Source organism: Pteropus medius, unplaced genomic scaffold (assembly GCF_902729225.1).
Source record: "Pteropus medius unplaced genomic scaffold, Ma_sr-lr_union100, whole genome shotgun sequence".
Classification (NCBI taxonomy): Eukaryota; Metazoa; Chordata; class Mammalia; order Chiroptera; family Pteropodidae; genus Pteropus; species Pteropus medius.
The window spans coordinates 3,928,069-3,943,474 of record NW_024352783.1 but is presented as its reverse complement, the minus strand read 5'-3'; the positions used below and the strand labels follow the sequence as shown (position 1 = coordinate 3,943,474).

The 15,406-nt window shown below is 40.0% G+C and overlaps 1 protein-coding gene across 3 annotated transcripts in view; it reads right to left on the bottom strand.

Moving 5' to 3' along the window:
* DNAH9 (dynein axonemal heavy chain 9) overlaps window positions 1-15,406 on the bottom strand; it is a 310,371-nt gene that overhangs the window by 10,736 nt on the left and 284,229 nt on the right. For all 3 annotated transcript variants that reach the window (XM_039847368.1, XM_039847369.1, XM_039847370.1), the window contains 3 exons: window positions 14,241-14,432; window positions 11,046-11,216; window positions 6,537-6,719 (listed from right to left, as the gene is read on the bottom strand). In XM_039847368.1, coding sequence (XP_039703302.1) covers window positions 6,537-6,719; window positions 11,046-11,216; window positions 14,241-14,432 — 546 coding nt within the window. The remainder of the gene's footprint in view (window positions 1-6,536; window positions 6,720-11,045; window positions 11,217-14,240; window positions 14,433-15,406) is intronic.

Genomic DNA, 15,406 nt, shown 5'->3' with positions numbered 1-15,406 from the left:
TTTAAAATAATCTTTTCTGTATCTACAAAAGTTAATTGCTGGGATTTTGATAGAGATTGCATTAACCCTGCATATCAGTTTGAGTAGAAATAACATCTTTACTATGTTGAGTCTTCCAATCCATGAAAACTGTCTCTCTATTTATTTATATATTCTTTAATTTCTTTTGTCAGCATTTTGTAATTTTTAGCATACAAGTCCTGTACATGTTTTGTTAGATTTACATATACATATTTCAATTTTTTGAGTGGTTAAAATGGTATTTTTAATTTCAGTGTCCGTGTTTTCATTACTTGCATATAAAAATATGATTAATTTTTGTGTTTATCCTGTATCCTGTGATCTTCCTGAGTATTTTTGGTACTTTCTTTTAGTACTTTAATGATATTTCTCTACTGTCTTCTGCTTGTATAGCTTCCTACAAGAAGTCTGCTCTCATTCTTCTCTTTACTCCTTGGATTGTACTTTAATTTTTTATCTGGCTGGTTTTAAGATTTTTCTTTACTCTTGGGTTTCAGAAGCTTACTTATGAGATATCTTTACATAGTTTTTATTAGGCTTATTTTATGGGGCTTGTCAAGCTTCTAGGCCTATGGATTTATAGTTTTTATCTAATTTGCAAAAATGTGGCTCTTATTTTTTCAAATATTTTTTTCTGTTCACCTCTATCCTGCTCCAACCCTTTCCACCTAGGACTTAAACATATGTTAGACCACTTGATATTATCCCATAGGTCACCGATGCTCTGTTTACTTATTGTCATTGTCCCCCCCACCCCCCTTTTTCCTAGTTTGGATAGTTTCATTGCTCTGTTTTTATGGTTAATGATCTTCTGTAGTGCTTAGTTAGTTATTAATCCTCCAAAGTTCATTTTTTATTTCAGATAATGCATTTTTCATCTCCATACATTCCATTAGGATTTTTTTTTAATATCTTTCTTTTTTCCATTTTTATCATGATCTCACTTCTGTCCATCTTCTTGGACCTATAGAAGAAACTTAGAACAATTGTCTTAACATCCTTGTCTGCTAATCCCATCATTTCTGCCATTTCTGGCTCCATTTTAATTGATTAACTTTTCTCCTGGCAATGGACCAAATATACCTGTTTCTTTACATGCTTGCAATTTGTTTACTTTATGTCAGACACTGTGAATTTTACATAATTGAGTACTGGATTTTGTTGTATTTCTATAAAGAATGGAATTTATTGAAAGGCTGGAATTTATTTTTTGCCTGTAGTTAATTCACTACCTGATACCTCCTGTTTTGTGAGTTCTTTCCTAGCAGGAGCACAATCTATTCTCAGCTCTGTGTGAGCTCGGAGAATTGTTCTCTCTGCTTCTTTCTGGTGGTTCTTTCTCAGATTTGTGTAGTTTCTTCTCACTTACATGCAGAGCAGGATCCGGCCAAAGCCTCAGGGGATGCTTCTACAGATCATTGGAGCTCTTGCTCTGGCAGCTGGCTTGGCATTCTGTCCTGCAAACTCTAGCTACCTTGGCCTCCATGAACTCTGTCCTTTGTCTCCTCAATTCAGCAGAACTTGGCCTCTTTCCTCAACTGTAGACTGGAAACTGCCTCCACATGGTAAGTTTGTGCAATGAGGGGCTCATTTAATAAAGGGAAAAATTTCTTGTTTCTTTTCTTTCAAGGATCACAGTCCTGTGATGCCTGTTGTCCAATATCTGAAAACTGACATTTTTCACGTATTGTATGGTTTTCTAAGTTAAGATAAATCTGGTTTGTTGGCCATAAACAGAAAACCAGATAAGTCACTTTAAATACCATTTCAATACTTTACAGAGGTTACTATCACAATTGTAAAATTTCCTTTTGTAATCAGTGTCTGTCTCTGGGCCAAAAAAAAGTCTAAATGTATAAAAAGAATTATTGAAAAACTTAAAGTCATCATGAATAACCCAAGTCAATAACTTTTAATGGACTAATTATTGTGTGTGTATGTAATTTTCTAAATCCCCGATTTATAAAGGCAAGCCTGTTGAATTCTTCATAGGCTATGCAGTATTTACAGTGGTGAACTAATTACTTAACAAAAAGATATATTCTGAGGACTGAATGGATGCAGTTGACCTCTCTTCCCCCTCCCTACATCACCTTTGTACTTAGATCCACAGCAACACAGAGAGGGCTATAGTAGTCCCTCCCGCCCCCCACCCCCCACTGCAAATATATAACAATTAGAAGCACCCTTGCTTGAGGAGTTCCTAGTTTAACTAAGGAGGTAGGGTTTGTATTTGTGGAAAGACTTGAATGATGACTTAAGAGCAGTTTAAAAGAGATAGAAGCATAAGTACATACTAATCCAGGAACACTGCCGGATGTCTATATAGTGCAGGTATAGTGGAAGAGTAAAGTGACCACAGTCAGGTGGGACTCGTCAGGGAAAGGTTTAGAAATAGCACACATTTACAGATGTGTGTTTTTAAATTTTTTATTATGGTGACATTGCTTAACAAAATCTAGTAAGTTTCAAGTGTACAATTCAACAGTAAGGCATATATATATATTGCATTGTGTGTTCACTGCCCATTGTTAGATTTTTTTCCCGTCACCGCATACTTGACTCCTTTTGCCCCATTTACCTCCCCTCTTACAGGTGTGTTTTTAAGATAGGAAGAGCCATGGATAGACAAAGAGGCTAGGAGATGGCTATTGCAGACATCTGCCATGACAGAGCTGGGATCCTGCACCGTGCAGAGAAAGTAGTAGCTGAGCACAGTATCCTCTAGGGGGGCAGAAGGGCTGGGACCCCGGATCAGTGGTTCTTAACACTTCTTTTCTCACAAACATGATGGATTATGCCCATAAACAGAACACAGTTCCAATACCCAGTAGGAGATATATATGGGAACGCTGTACCTTCTGCTCAATTTTGCTGTGAACCTAAAAATGTTCTAAAAAATAAAATCTGATAATAAAAATACATACACTCAATACTTAATTTTTAACACACTTCTGAAATCTAAAATCATTTTGATAGCAGAGAAACATAAAATGTATAACTTGGCATTCTTAAAAAATTCTCACAGCTGCTTATAACATGATTATAATTTGTTCTGACAATGATTTTGCATTTACTAATTGAATGTGCAAGTGATAGAGCCTTAAAGAATGTACTGTCTCTTAGGTTTTACCAGTTTGAGAGTGAAGCAGGAACAATTAAAGAAAAGAAGAAATCATTTGCTTTGTAGGTAGGTTTCTGAACTCAGATATTCCCATGACCTTGAGAAGAAGTAGAAATGACTAATTTTCAGAAGAGAGGCAGATAAAAAACAGAGAACACTGCCTTATATTCACTAAGTATAACTTGTGTCCCTCTCTTAGAAGAGGGATATATCTATAGACTCTTAGACAGCATTTCCTGAAAGGTGTTCAGAAAAAATTAGTTTACTAAGATGCGACTAGATTGGTGGAGGCTGGATTGGGAAGACAGGAAGCTTCTGTGGCCAAATTCTGGGTAACTAGGCCCTTCTTAAAGACTCAAGCTATACTACTATAGAGAAACTTGCTTCCATTTGTTCAAGCCCCAGTTTCTCAATCTCCTCCTGCCTGAATGGATCCCATGTTAACATCTGCATGTATTTGTTCACATGTCAAGAGTCAATGAAAAGAGAACTTGCAAAGAAAACACTGAATCCTTCTTTTTAAAAAATGATGCCACATTTCAGGGTCCTGTGATTTGCTTGCTCCATGTCAGCATTCACAGGGGTCAGCAGCACACATATACTACTTCTTGAAGGGCTGCTGGCTGCACCCTGTCCTATCTTTTTTTTCTTCCCCGTGAAGATGGTCTTTGCAACCAGCTTTCATTTGTATGAAACATAGGAGGTGAGGGGATGGGGAGGGAAGTGGAAATGATACGGGTTCCACCCTTTCTAGTCTGGCTTCTAGATTAAGGTTGACAGCAGCCCATCCATCTGGGTATTCCGATAGAGTGCTCCTGAAAGGCCAAAGGCATATGGGCTGGGGCAGCTGCCTGGTGGGTGGTGACTGTGTCATTAAAGGGGAAAAGCAAGGCACCCTTCTCAGACATGTGCTATTAAGTCAACACACAGTGGATCAGAATAAAAAGCATCTCCCTTACATGCCAAGCCATCCTGTGAATCCCTCCTGTTCAAGTCTCTCCCTTCTGCTATTTTTCTCTCTTGTTCTCATTTCTTGCAAGCTCAGCTCTCTCTCTTCCACAAACTTAAAAACTTTCCCTTCTCTGAACTCTGCTACCATCTTCTTGTACCTTTATTTTTCTGTAAAGACATTTGTTCAGCTTTTAATTCTATGCACTTGCCTTAACATTGTGCTTCACAAACTTGACTCATCACAACAATTACCTGACTGCTGGTTTAAAATATAGGTTTCCGGAACCCAGTAGGAATGGAGGGTGGAGATGGGAATGTGTACTGTGATAAAACCCCCAAGAAGTCTGATGACCAGGCCAGTTTGGAAACCTGTCCTAATGAGACTGTATTTGAATGACAGTATTTTAAATTAGAGATTGCTCTGTCTGTCCTCCAGCTTACAGAGGAACCAGGAGAAAAAAGCATTTTTCTGTCAATGCTGGTCACCTTTAGAAGTTCACTATATCACTATTACTTACCTGAGTCGGTCTGTTGCTCTGACCAAAGCAGGTTAAATCTTAGAGCAGGCTTAGGGTTCCTCTGTTGAGAACCTCTAGAAGGCTCTTGTCACCTCCAGTCATAATCCTACCCTTCCTCCAAAGCCCCCTTGATGCCACTTCACCTCAGAGGGCTTCCCTGATCCCCCATACTTGTTTTTTCCTATCTCCTCTCACATCTCTCTATGTGGCATTTAATTAATTCTGCCCTGTTTTATAATCCACTTTGTGCTTGTTTTTCCAAGATTGACTCCCCTTTCAGTCTCCTTCACTTGGGGGGCTGAAATTTGTCCCAAGAACTCATCAATCATCACTTTTTGCATAGACTGAAAGGAAAGAGAAGCCCTCCCTATCCCCTTTATCTTTGCCATGGCATTCTCTGATTCCTGACACCAAACCACAGAGAAGGCTCTTGGGAGGGATGAGTGAATGAATTGGAAGTTGAATGGGTAAATAGACTGTGCCAAATCACATGGATTCAATAAGCTACAATTGCAAAAAACTTACTCAAGATAATTACTAATATATTCCTGCAAACCATAGTAATAGAGCTGCACAATGTGACAGGCAACGTCCTTGCTTACATTTGAGGTTGTTCTATGAAATGTATTTCATTTGATTACAAGCTGGTGCATAATTTAGAAATATTACTGAACACCGTTAGTCTTCAACATCCCTTCCTGTCACATTTCTCCTTATTTCCCTCCAACCATATTGAGAGGAGAAGGGAAATTAACAAAGTTTTAAAAATCCCACTAATCTAGATTTTGAAGCCTATTTCATAGTTTCTATGTGACCACATGTGAAGAAACTCACAGTTGTTTTTTTAATGCACACATGACCATGACTGTAGAATTCCAAGAGCCAGACCAGAAGGCAGCAGCACATCACAGCCCCGAAATACAGGGCTTGGCTGAGCTTTAATTGTTGGCTATAAAACTGGGTTCTCACTTTCCAGCTTTCTGGGGTCACAATTCTTTTAATAAATGAGATGATGTAAATTGACGACAGTCACCTTCCTCATCTCCTAAAAGGCAGCAAGCCTTCCTATTTGCCTATCATCCAGGTGAACAGTTAAAATCATACATATTAGGCTTTGTGCTAGGCACTTGACATAATTATCTTATGGTGAATAAAGCAAATTTGTGGTACAGTCATGGGGCCCGGCCCTCCCATGACCCAAGTAGAAGGGAGGTAGAAATAGTAAACATCTTCATTGCTCATTAGAAACCTCATAGTTTATGCAAACTTGGATCTTTCAGATCTTTGAAACAATCTTGAAGTTATAAAGGATAAAAATTCTTTCCTTTTCCATGATGGGGTGATAATAATACTATCAGCTAATACTTTTGTCTACTTACTGTGTAGTAAGCATTGTTCTAAACACTCTATGAAAATCAAATTATTTAATCCTAAAAGTCCTTTGAAGTGAACAATTATCCCTATTTTACAGGTGAAGAGACCGAGACACAGTATCTAAGTCACTTTATGGCCACACAGAGAGGAAATGGAAGAGCTGGGAGTTGATCCTGGGCAGTCTAGAACCTGTACTTTTATCACACATTTTTTGCCTCTCATGAAAGCAATTTCACCTATGTCAGTAGAAGACACCAGGGCATCAAGACTCTTATTTGGTTGTCACTCAGAGTATAGTTCCCGAGTAGTTTGCATACACTGACCAGCCAATTATAGCTCATTCTCACTCCAGCACAGCTTCGGGCTTCTAGACCTTGTTTCTTACCCTCCCTGAAGCATGAACAGACTCTGGTTTCTGGGACTGACACCTTCTTGGGCATGCAGATTGCTGTAGGAGAACTGCTCTCCAGCTCCCAGATTCCCCAGTGCCACTCTCTCCCCAAGATGGTCCAGCTGGCAAAGCCCTTCCCACCCAAGACCTCACCCACCTTCAAGCTGAGGTCCAGCTCCCTCAATGAGTGCTGGATCTCTCTGGTGAGGATGTTCATCCGTTCACACTCTTGGAAGGCAACTACAATGTAGGGGGTGCGCTCCTCCACTTTAGCCATCAGCTCTTGGATGTTAAACTCATCTGTTACCCGCTCCAATATTTCTTCCAGAAGGGCCTTCACCTGCCCCACAATAGGAAACACAGGGTTAAGAATGGGCTCTAATTCTTCAGAAGGACTTCATTCTTCTGTGATGTGGCACTAAAGATGCCATCATCCATCTCCCGGCCATAGTCTTGCCTGCTTACTTTAGTCAACTGGGTCAGGGGTTGAGGACCAACCACAGGATAACCTCCCCATAGGATGTGACTTCTGCAACCAGCTTAAAACGATGAACACAGGTGACTTTCCAAGAATTGGGAGTTGGAGAAACCCAGAGATTGACATAGTTAGCTGTGAGAATCAAAGTAGAAAGGCATAGGGTAGACTTGGGCCTAGGGCGCTCACTTTGGGCCATGTGAAACTGCAGTGATGAATATATATATATATTCCAAGTTTCCAAGAATAGATAGATAGATAGATAGATAGATAGATAGATAGATAGATATAGATATCTATATCTATCTATATCTATCTATCTATCTATCTATCTATCTATCTATCTATCTATCTATCTATCTATAGATATATATTCCAAGTTTCCAAGTTTCCATGAGGCCGCATTGTGGTTTCCATCCTTGGGCCCTGGAAGAAGCATCCCCATCTATCATGTAAACCTCCTCCCCAACCCCATGATTCCTTTTGCCACACAAACTGTCAGCTAACTAGACCAGGGGAGCTAGAACAGCCAGGGTTTCTCTCCTGGAAAATTGGAATTGGGGTACCAAGATACTGAATTATTTTGGGGCAAACACTTGGAGGCTTGAGTCTGCCATTTAGAAGTGAATGAGTAAGACCAGGGGGTCTCTCAGAAGAGAAAGAAAAAAAATGAAACAAGTGTGGACATAATAGAACATGTGGCCAGCAGAAGTGGATTGAGGGAGGGAGGGAGCCAGTGAGAGAGAGTGCCAGCCTTCCAGGATCGTGAGAGCTGAGCTCCAGATGCAAGTGGTGGATGTCCGTCGTTTTTCTCTGTTCATCATCTCTCTCCTCTTAACAGGTCCCTCTCTCCTTCATGAAATTACCTCTTACCCATTGTTTTGGGGTACAGTCATAGGGCCCAGCCCTTCCATGACCCAAGTAGGTCAATCAGATTATCTTTTTCAGGAGCATAAAAATTTAAATCTCAAGCCTAGGATTCAGGGACAGAAATTGAGTGGAGCCACTGACAGGATGGAAGTGCCTTGAAAGGACTGTCTACTTTTCTTTTTCCCTGGGCCCTAGGGCCATTGTGGTTTCTATCCTCTCTTAAGTTGATTCCTTTGATATAGTGAGCTATTTCTTGCCTATTTCAGCTAAATTAATATCTGTTGTTTACACCAAAGAACCCTGACTGAGTTAATACAGTTCAGTTATGCATTACCCATGTGAATTTTAGCAAGTCATTTAGTCCTCAATTTTCTGCATCTATAAAAATTTCCAAGAGCATCTTTTCCACCAACCCTCTCTCCCCCAACTCCCAGGGCTGATGTGAAGATCAAATCAAATGAGCTGATGAATGTGGCAGTATCTGAATGCCATAAAAAAAACTATATAAATGTAAAGGGTTATTAATATTCACTTTGCTTTGTACTGTTAACATACAATACATTCTCTAGGAAAAGAGCTGATGTTAGAAAAAAGAAAGTAAAACTCATCACCCTGTCATGAATGGGTCTCTGGTGCTGTCATAGCAAACACTGGAATGGAATTTTAATGGTACCTGAAAGCTGCTGCTAGGGTAGAAGACAAATAGCTAAAATTATATCATATTACTGTCTGGAGTGGAATTTGAAGGAACAGCATTTGGACATGATTCACAAAGAGATGAAAAGATAGTCTGGAGGCATTGCACCAAAATACACTGAACATAGGGAAACAGAGTTCTATTCTGTCACTGGCCAGGCTGTAGAGAATTTGGAGACCAGGACTGAGGACGGAGAAGGGAACAGACTCACAGACATGGACAGGTCCCTCTTCTGCTCAGAGCCCTTCAGATAGGGGAAGTGGGTTCCCAGGGATGTGGTCTGCTTTATTTCCACAAGCAAATACCTTTTTTTTTTTTTGCCTTTATTTCTTTTTGGAATACTAATAAATGCTTACCATAAAAATCTAAACATTACAGATCCAAATGATATTAAAAACAAAATTTCCCACAATTTTTCTTCTTCTCTCGGGGTGGGGGGGAACCACTAACTGCTAAATTTTTAGTTTATAATTTCTGAAAGTATCCTTCAATGCATATAACTCTACCCACCCATCCATCCATCCACCCACCCATCCATCCAGCCCTCCAACCATCCAGCCATCCAGCTATCCCCATATTTATCATGTCTATTATGTCTTCCCTCCATCTCTCACCCCTCCTTCCTCCACTTTTCTATCAATAATGGAATCGTATTACACATATCTTTTTCAGCTTGCTTTTTTCACATTATAATACATCTTAGACACATTTCCTTGTTAGTATATGTGGATTTGCCTTTTTTTAAAACAGTATTTCACTGTTTGACATACCATAATTTATTCCCCTATTGATGGATATTTGGTCCGTTTATCATTTCTACTACTATAAGCAATCTTGCAACAAATAAATATAACATCCGTGAACTTTTGAGTGTTTCTACTTGAATTCCTAGATATAGAATTATGGGTAAAAATTATGAACATTTCAAATTTTAGTAGCTATGGTCAAATTGTTATGTAATTTAAACTTCTATCAGCAAAGATGAAAAGTGCCTGTTTGCTTATGCCCTAACCACTAGATATTATCATATTTAAGAATCTTTACCATTAGGTGAAAAATGATATTTCACTTAACTTCATTTAGCTATGAGTGATATTGAGAATATTTTATTGGCCATTTGTATTATTATGTGAATTTATTTTGTGTCCTTCTTTCCCCTCCTCTCACATTCTCTCTCCTTTTTCCACAAGTATGAACTTATTGTATATTAGCAAAATCTTCTCACTTCCTGGTATCTGAGATGCTAAATAGGTTCTCTTAGTTTGGCAAGTGATCATAGTTTATCTCTTTTTTGAAACACACACACATGTCATTTCTTAAATGATGGAAGAAGGGATAAGGAAATTCCAAGAACTAGAAGCTTTTTCAAATGCTACTTGAAGAATCCTAAGTCTATGACTTATATAGTCCCAGGCTTTTTCATTTTTAGAAAGAGGAACGGGTTTCATTTTGTGTGGTTTGGAATCTGGGTTAAGTAACATTTCTTCTCTTCCTTTTGTTCTCAAATTACATCTTATGCTTCAAATGGTGGAATACCCTGAGTAGTGTGATTTAGGGCAGCTTTCTCAAAGTGTGCTCATCTGCATCAAAACTGCTAGGAGGCAAATTCCTGGGCCTAACCCCCGGCCTCAGAATCAGAACTTCAAGTTTCCTAGCTCATTCTGAGGCATATTAAAATTTTAGAACTATTTTAATGACACCAGTCTATACCTTAAAACAAAAGTCTAGCTTCCTTAGAATCAGTTTGTTTTCTAAAATCAATTCCTGGAGACTAAATGTTTGATAACTCCCCATATTTCTTAATCCTTAATATTCTAAGTATGGTTCCTTGTGAACCCAATGGAATCTCTAATTAAAGGAATCTGGGCAGTGCTATGGAGTGAAGGTGGGGTGAAAGAGGTACATCTCTCAGAGGATGAATTAGCCTGTCTTGGGAAAAACTTCACAGAGAAGTTTCATTTTAGTGCCCCATTCCTTTTTTGCCCTCTGCAGTGCCCACACCAGGAACAGGGCCCTCATATTGCCTCTCGTTGCCATAAAACCCATACCTCACCCTTGTCTGTCTTTGGACACCATAATCCCTCTCCGCTTTTCTGAGATTTTAGGAAGTCCTGTGCTTAGTAGCACTTACCTGTGTATTAGGAGACTCTGATTAAATGTCATGCACACAAATTGAAAGCATTTTTGTCTTAAAGAGGGTGAATAAATGCAAATGAGCATCTAGCTGGTGGGATGAGGTGGGAGGTGTTTAGGAGCAGCTCCCCACTCATCATTGCTTAGTTTGCCAAAGAATCATAAAGTCGGTTCAAGCTTCCCAAACTGCCATTGTTCAGCCTTGCCCTTTCTTCAGTTTGGCAGATGAACTGAATTGAAATAGACTTTGGGTGGACTAGCAAAGCAAAGTACCAAACCCAATGGCAGGGACTTTATGGGTAACGAACAAGATGGCCAGCATGGTGACATGACTAGAGGGGAAGGGCTCTTGGAGTTGAAGGGCAAGCATCTCAAGGCTGGACTGGCAGGCATGTGAGAGGGGAGGGTGTGCACAGTATGGTCTGCGCTGTGTACAGGCAATAAGACCAATGAGCTCCCCAGAGTGATCTCAGGCAATCCCCTCCATATACCTTTTCTTCTCTCATGGCTCCTGCTCCATGTCCAGCTTGGCTGTCCTGGGGCTGTAGCTCCAGCACTGTGCGAAAGAGTTTTTCTGAGGTCTGGGTTAGGAAGCCAATCTCAGCGTTGGGGTGGAGGCCATAAAGATATGGTGACTCTGGGGGCAGCTCTGTGTCAATGTACTGAAAGTCAAGGGCAAGATCATTTAGAAACAAAACAAGATATATCTCCCATATCTCACTCTGACTTGTACTCCAAAGGGCAGTCAGTGGGCCAGAGCAGGCCTCAGGTACCAGTGTCCCTTTGCCCTCTGGGTGAACGCTGCTCACCAACACTAGCTGACATCAGCATGCTCTCCACCTGTTAGTGCACATCCTTTACCCCGCCTTCCCTCCACACCAACTATTTTGTATGCTAGGCCAGTTTTCCAGAACTTCCACAATCATGAGATCATTCTCTTTTTTGGGAAGCTTAGAAGACTTTATCCACCTCCAATTTTGCTCCCTCCTACCGCTCCCTGATATACACTTGTCCCTTCACATATAAAGAGAATTTCTCAGAGTCCTTCAGAAATACTAAACCCTACCAGGTATTTTTACTCAAAATCTTCTAGAATTCCAGACCTCTTCCCCTTAAATTCCTTTTTTTCTCTCCTCTGTTTAGCTATATCAGGGATGATACACCTAAATGCAAACACAGGACCATGCATGAAGAATAAACGTGTGAATTAGGATGTAGGACTAGGTGAGCTCTGCTGAGAACTGGAGAGTTCTTGCCTCTGGCAAAAAAAATATTTGAATTTAAAAACTTTAAAATGGTGTGTCACCCAAACAGCACATCTCTGTGGTCAGTTATGGTAGGCCACAGTCTGTTGCCCCTAAAAAAATCCTCTTCAGCCTTTAAGGCTCAGTATTTTTCTCCGAATATTCTCTGAGTACTCCTTTACAATTCTTTCTATCACAATGTGAAAATATCCCTCATGTTTACTCCTAATTTGACTTTAATGATTTTTTTGGTGCTAGTAACATCTAGTTTAAGTAAAATATTGCTCATTCTTTAAAGGCAAAGTTTTGTGTTTATTTTTATTTTTTTTCCAGCAACCAGCACACTCCCGGACTTCTTGGTAGGTGCTCTATAACTATCTATTTACTGATAGATTAAAGGGAGAGATGAAGAAAGGGAAAATCTGCTTCAATCGTCTGGAAGTGCAAATCACGTTATTGTTGCCCATTACCTACTGCAGCCTCTTGTTGAATTGTTCCATGGACACTAGGGGACGCTCTTGCACAATTTTATTGTTAAAGCCTTGAAATCTTTTAGTCAAGCAGTTTAAAAAAATTCCTCTTATTTTTTTTAGGGTCTTAGTGGTTTTTTTTTGTTTGTTTGTTTGTTTGTTTTTTTAACGCCTACAGCACCTGATATTCCTAGGTGGTCTCCTATCCAACTATTAATCAGGCCCGACCCTGCTTAGCTTCCGAGATCTAGCAGGTTCAGGGTAGTATGGCCATAGTAGGGTTTTAGTGTTTTTAATTTCTTCTCATAGGTCCAGTTTTTCTGGATTGAATGACTTTTATGACTTACCTTATAAATTTTTTTTTTAACTTTAAAGCTTTTTTTAAATTTTATTTTATTATTAGTTTCAAGTATACAGTACATTGGTTAGACATTTATGTAGTTTATAAAATGATCCCCCTAATTGCTCTTTCTCTCCCCTGGCTCTCTATCTAGCCATTACATTAATACTACGCATTCCCTATGCCGTGCTCCCCATCCCCATGACCATCTATCAAGTACTAATTTGTACTTCTTTAACCCTTCACCTGTAGGGAGCTAAAGCTCCCAAAATTCAAAAGAGTGCATGGATTATCTCGGGAGGCCTGCTTGCATAAAAAAGGGAAAAGGCTGGTTCTGTGGAATTCCAGGAAGAAGAAGATTAAGTATAGAAAAAGCAAAGGGAGTGTCAAAGGGAGTGTCAAAGGGAGTGTCAAAGGGAGTGTCGATTGTACCTCGATCTTCAGGATGTTACTTTTATTATGTTATTTTGGGATACACAAAGGAACAGATTATGTATAAAAAGAAGCATAAGAAATAAACTCGGAGAGACAGTTGTGAGATCTGTTCTCCCTCCTGCACCCTGTCTGTCTTCTCTTTTTTCTCAGTCCCCGCTCCCCCATTCAGAGACCTGGTTTGACTTGGTCGGCTGGTTTCCGACATTCACCCCATTGTCCCAGCCCCCCAATACCTCCTCCCTTCTGGCCATCCCCAGATTGTCCTCTATATTTATGAGTCTGTTTTTGATTAGTTTGTTCTTTTGGTTTCTTAGATTCCACACATAAGCGAAATCATATGGTATTTATCTTTCTCTGTCTGACTTATTTCACTAGGTATAATAACCTCTAAGTCCATCCATGTCATTGTAAATGGTAGGATTTTATTTTTTTCTGAATTAAAAAAATTTTAAAGCTTGTAGTTAATGTTTTTTTTTTGTTTGTTTATGACCAGTAGTTTTCTTAAGTTTGGTATTCAAAGTTCTTTTAGGCATGTTCAAAAGTCAAGCAGTGAAAAAGATTTTTTAAAATTATCTTTTAATATATTTTCCATGGCAGGCTAAACAGGCAAAGATGAGAACCTTAAAAATAATTGTAGTAATAATAAAATAAAAATCCAAAGTAATAGTATGAAAAAGCTTTATCTGAATGTTTTTCTTGGTATGTGTATGTGGGTATGTGTGCCTGTGTTCATAGCGACCAACAAATAAAAGGGTGAGTACTCTGCTACAAGATCATGTCCTTTTTAAGATATTTAGAATCATTAATATAAACTTTAGCAATAGTTGGCTAACTTCTTACCTGAAATTTTGCTCCTAATGACTTTGTCAATGAAAACAATCAAATGAATGACCCAGATGATATTTGTAGAAAAGAGCAAAAGTAGAATTATTGAACCAAACATCAAGAATAAAAAGATTGCCAAAGGCTAGAGAACTCAGCTTCTCACATAGTTATGGTCTTGCCAAAGTCGAAGCTCTCAAATTGAACAGGGCAAACTTGAGGCTGAGAACCACACTTGATATAAGTGCAGCTCTTGAAGCCATTCTCCCCTGGCCCTGTGTGAGTATCCATAAGCAGTGGTGGGCAACACTGAAGGAAGACTCAGGTCCCATGTGGGCACCATCACGCCATCATGAGGACAGAGGAGAGCATTACCTGATGGTAACTATTGTAGTCCATGTTGCCTGGAAGTGGGAACCCTGGAGCCAAAGATAGGTCTCCTTCTAGCATTTCTGGTTTAATGAATTCCTCCAGATAGGTCCTGCAGAGTCTCCTGTCCCAGTCATCGGTGATATGGCCTCCATACATGATCTCTCCAAAGAGGTAACGCAGATCATCAAAGGGAACCTGAGAGACAGGGGAAAGAAGGAAAGACCTCCACTCAACACAGGCACCAGGGCTAGCCTGATGTGTGGGCAGAGCATAAGCCACCAGAAGTGGCGCATCTTGAAATTAGGAGCCATGTTTTATTCTCATGCGTCCCTCAGTGTCCAGCAGAGTCAGGCATCTGTGGGAACTCATTAACTGCTTGAAGAATTACATCAAAGGGTGAGGAGAGGTCAGGGGCCAACCCCCTCACATGCATGCCTTCCCTCTGTCACAATCTTTAACTGTGGCGGTGAGACCCAGCTCTACCTACAAGTCCTTTAAACAGGCAAATGTCAAATGGAAAAAAGTGAGGCCAAGGGAACTTCTCTAATTTTTTGTAATTAATTAACATGTTAATTAATGTCTCCTTCAAAAGTCCAAAGTAAATAAAATATAACAGGCAAGTTCACTAGTGTTGAAGTTAGGGAGAGAAGCCCCTGGAGAAAGCCGTGTCAGAGTGCAGCAAATAAAGGGATGAAGTTGTGGAGGTGGGCTTCCTGGGTCCCTGGAGCTGGAGGCAAAGGGACTGCTTAGGGCGTCTGGGCCCCGATTCATTGCCCCACCAGGAAGAGAAGGAGGCCTTGTTGATGCTGTGTTGGGTCTATGAACCAGAAAAGCCTTGATGGTGTGAATACCCCCTTAAATGAAATAGCATGGCTTGTTAGTGTAAGTTTTCTTTGAAACAGGGATATCAGACAGAGAATGAAGGAAATGAGATGTAGCAAAAATTTGGCATCTTCAACTTTGGCAAGACCATAACTATGTGAGAAGCTGAGTTCTCCGAGACAAGTTTTGTGTCCTTGACTAGTTAAATTGGCAACCTGTGTCAGGGGAGTGTGGCATCTCTTCCTGCCAATCCACAGTCCCTTGCAAGGCTGTGCATGTGCAGGGGTGGTCTGGGCCCTAGAACACTCATGGAACTGACTCACACCAGGTGTGAGTCACAGGTTTGG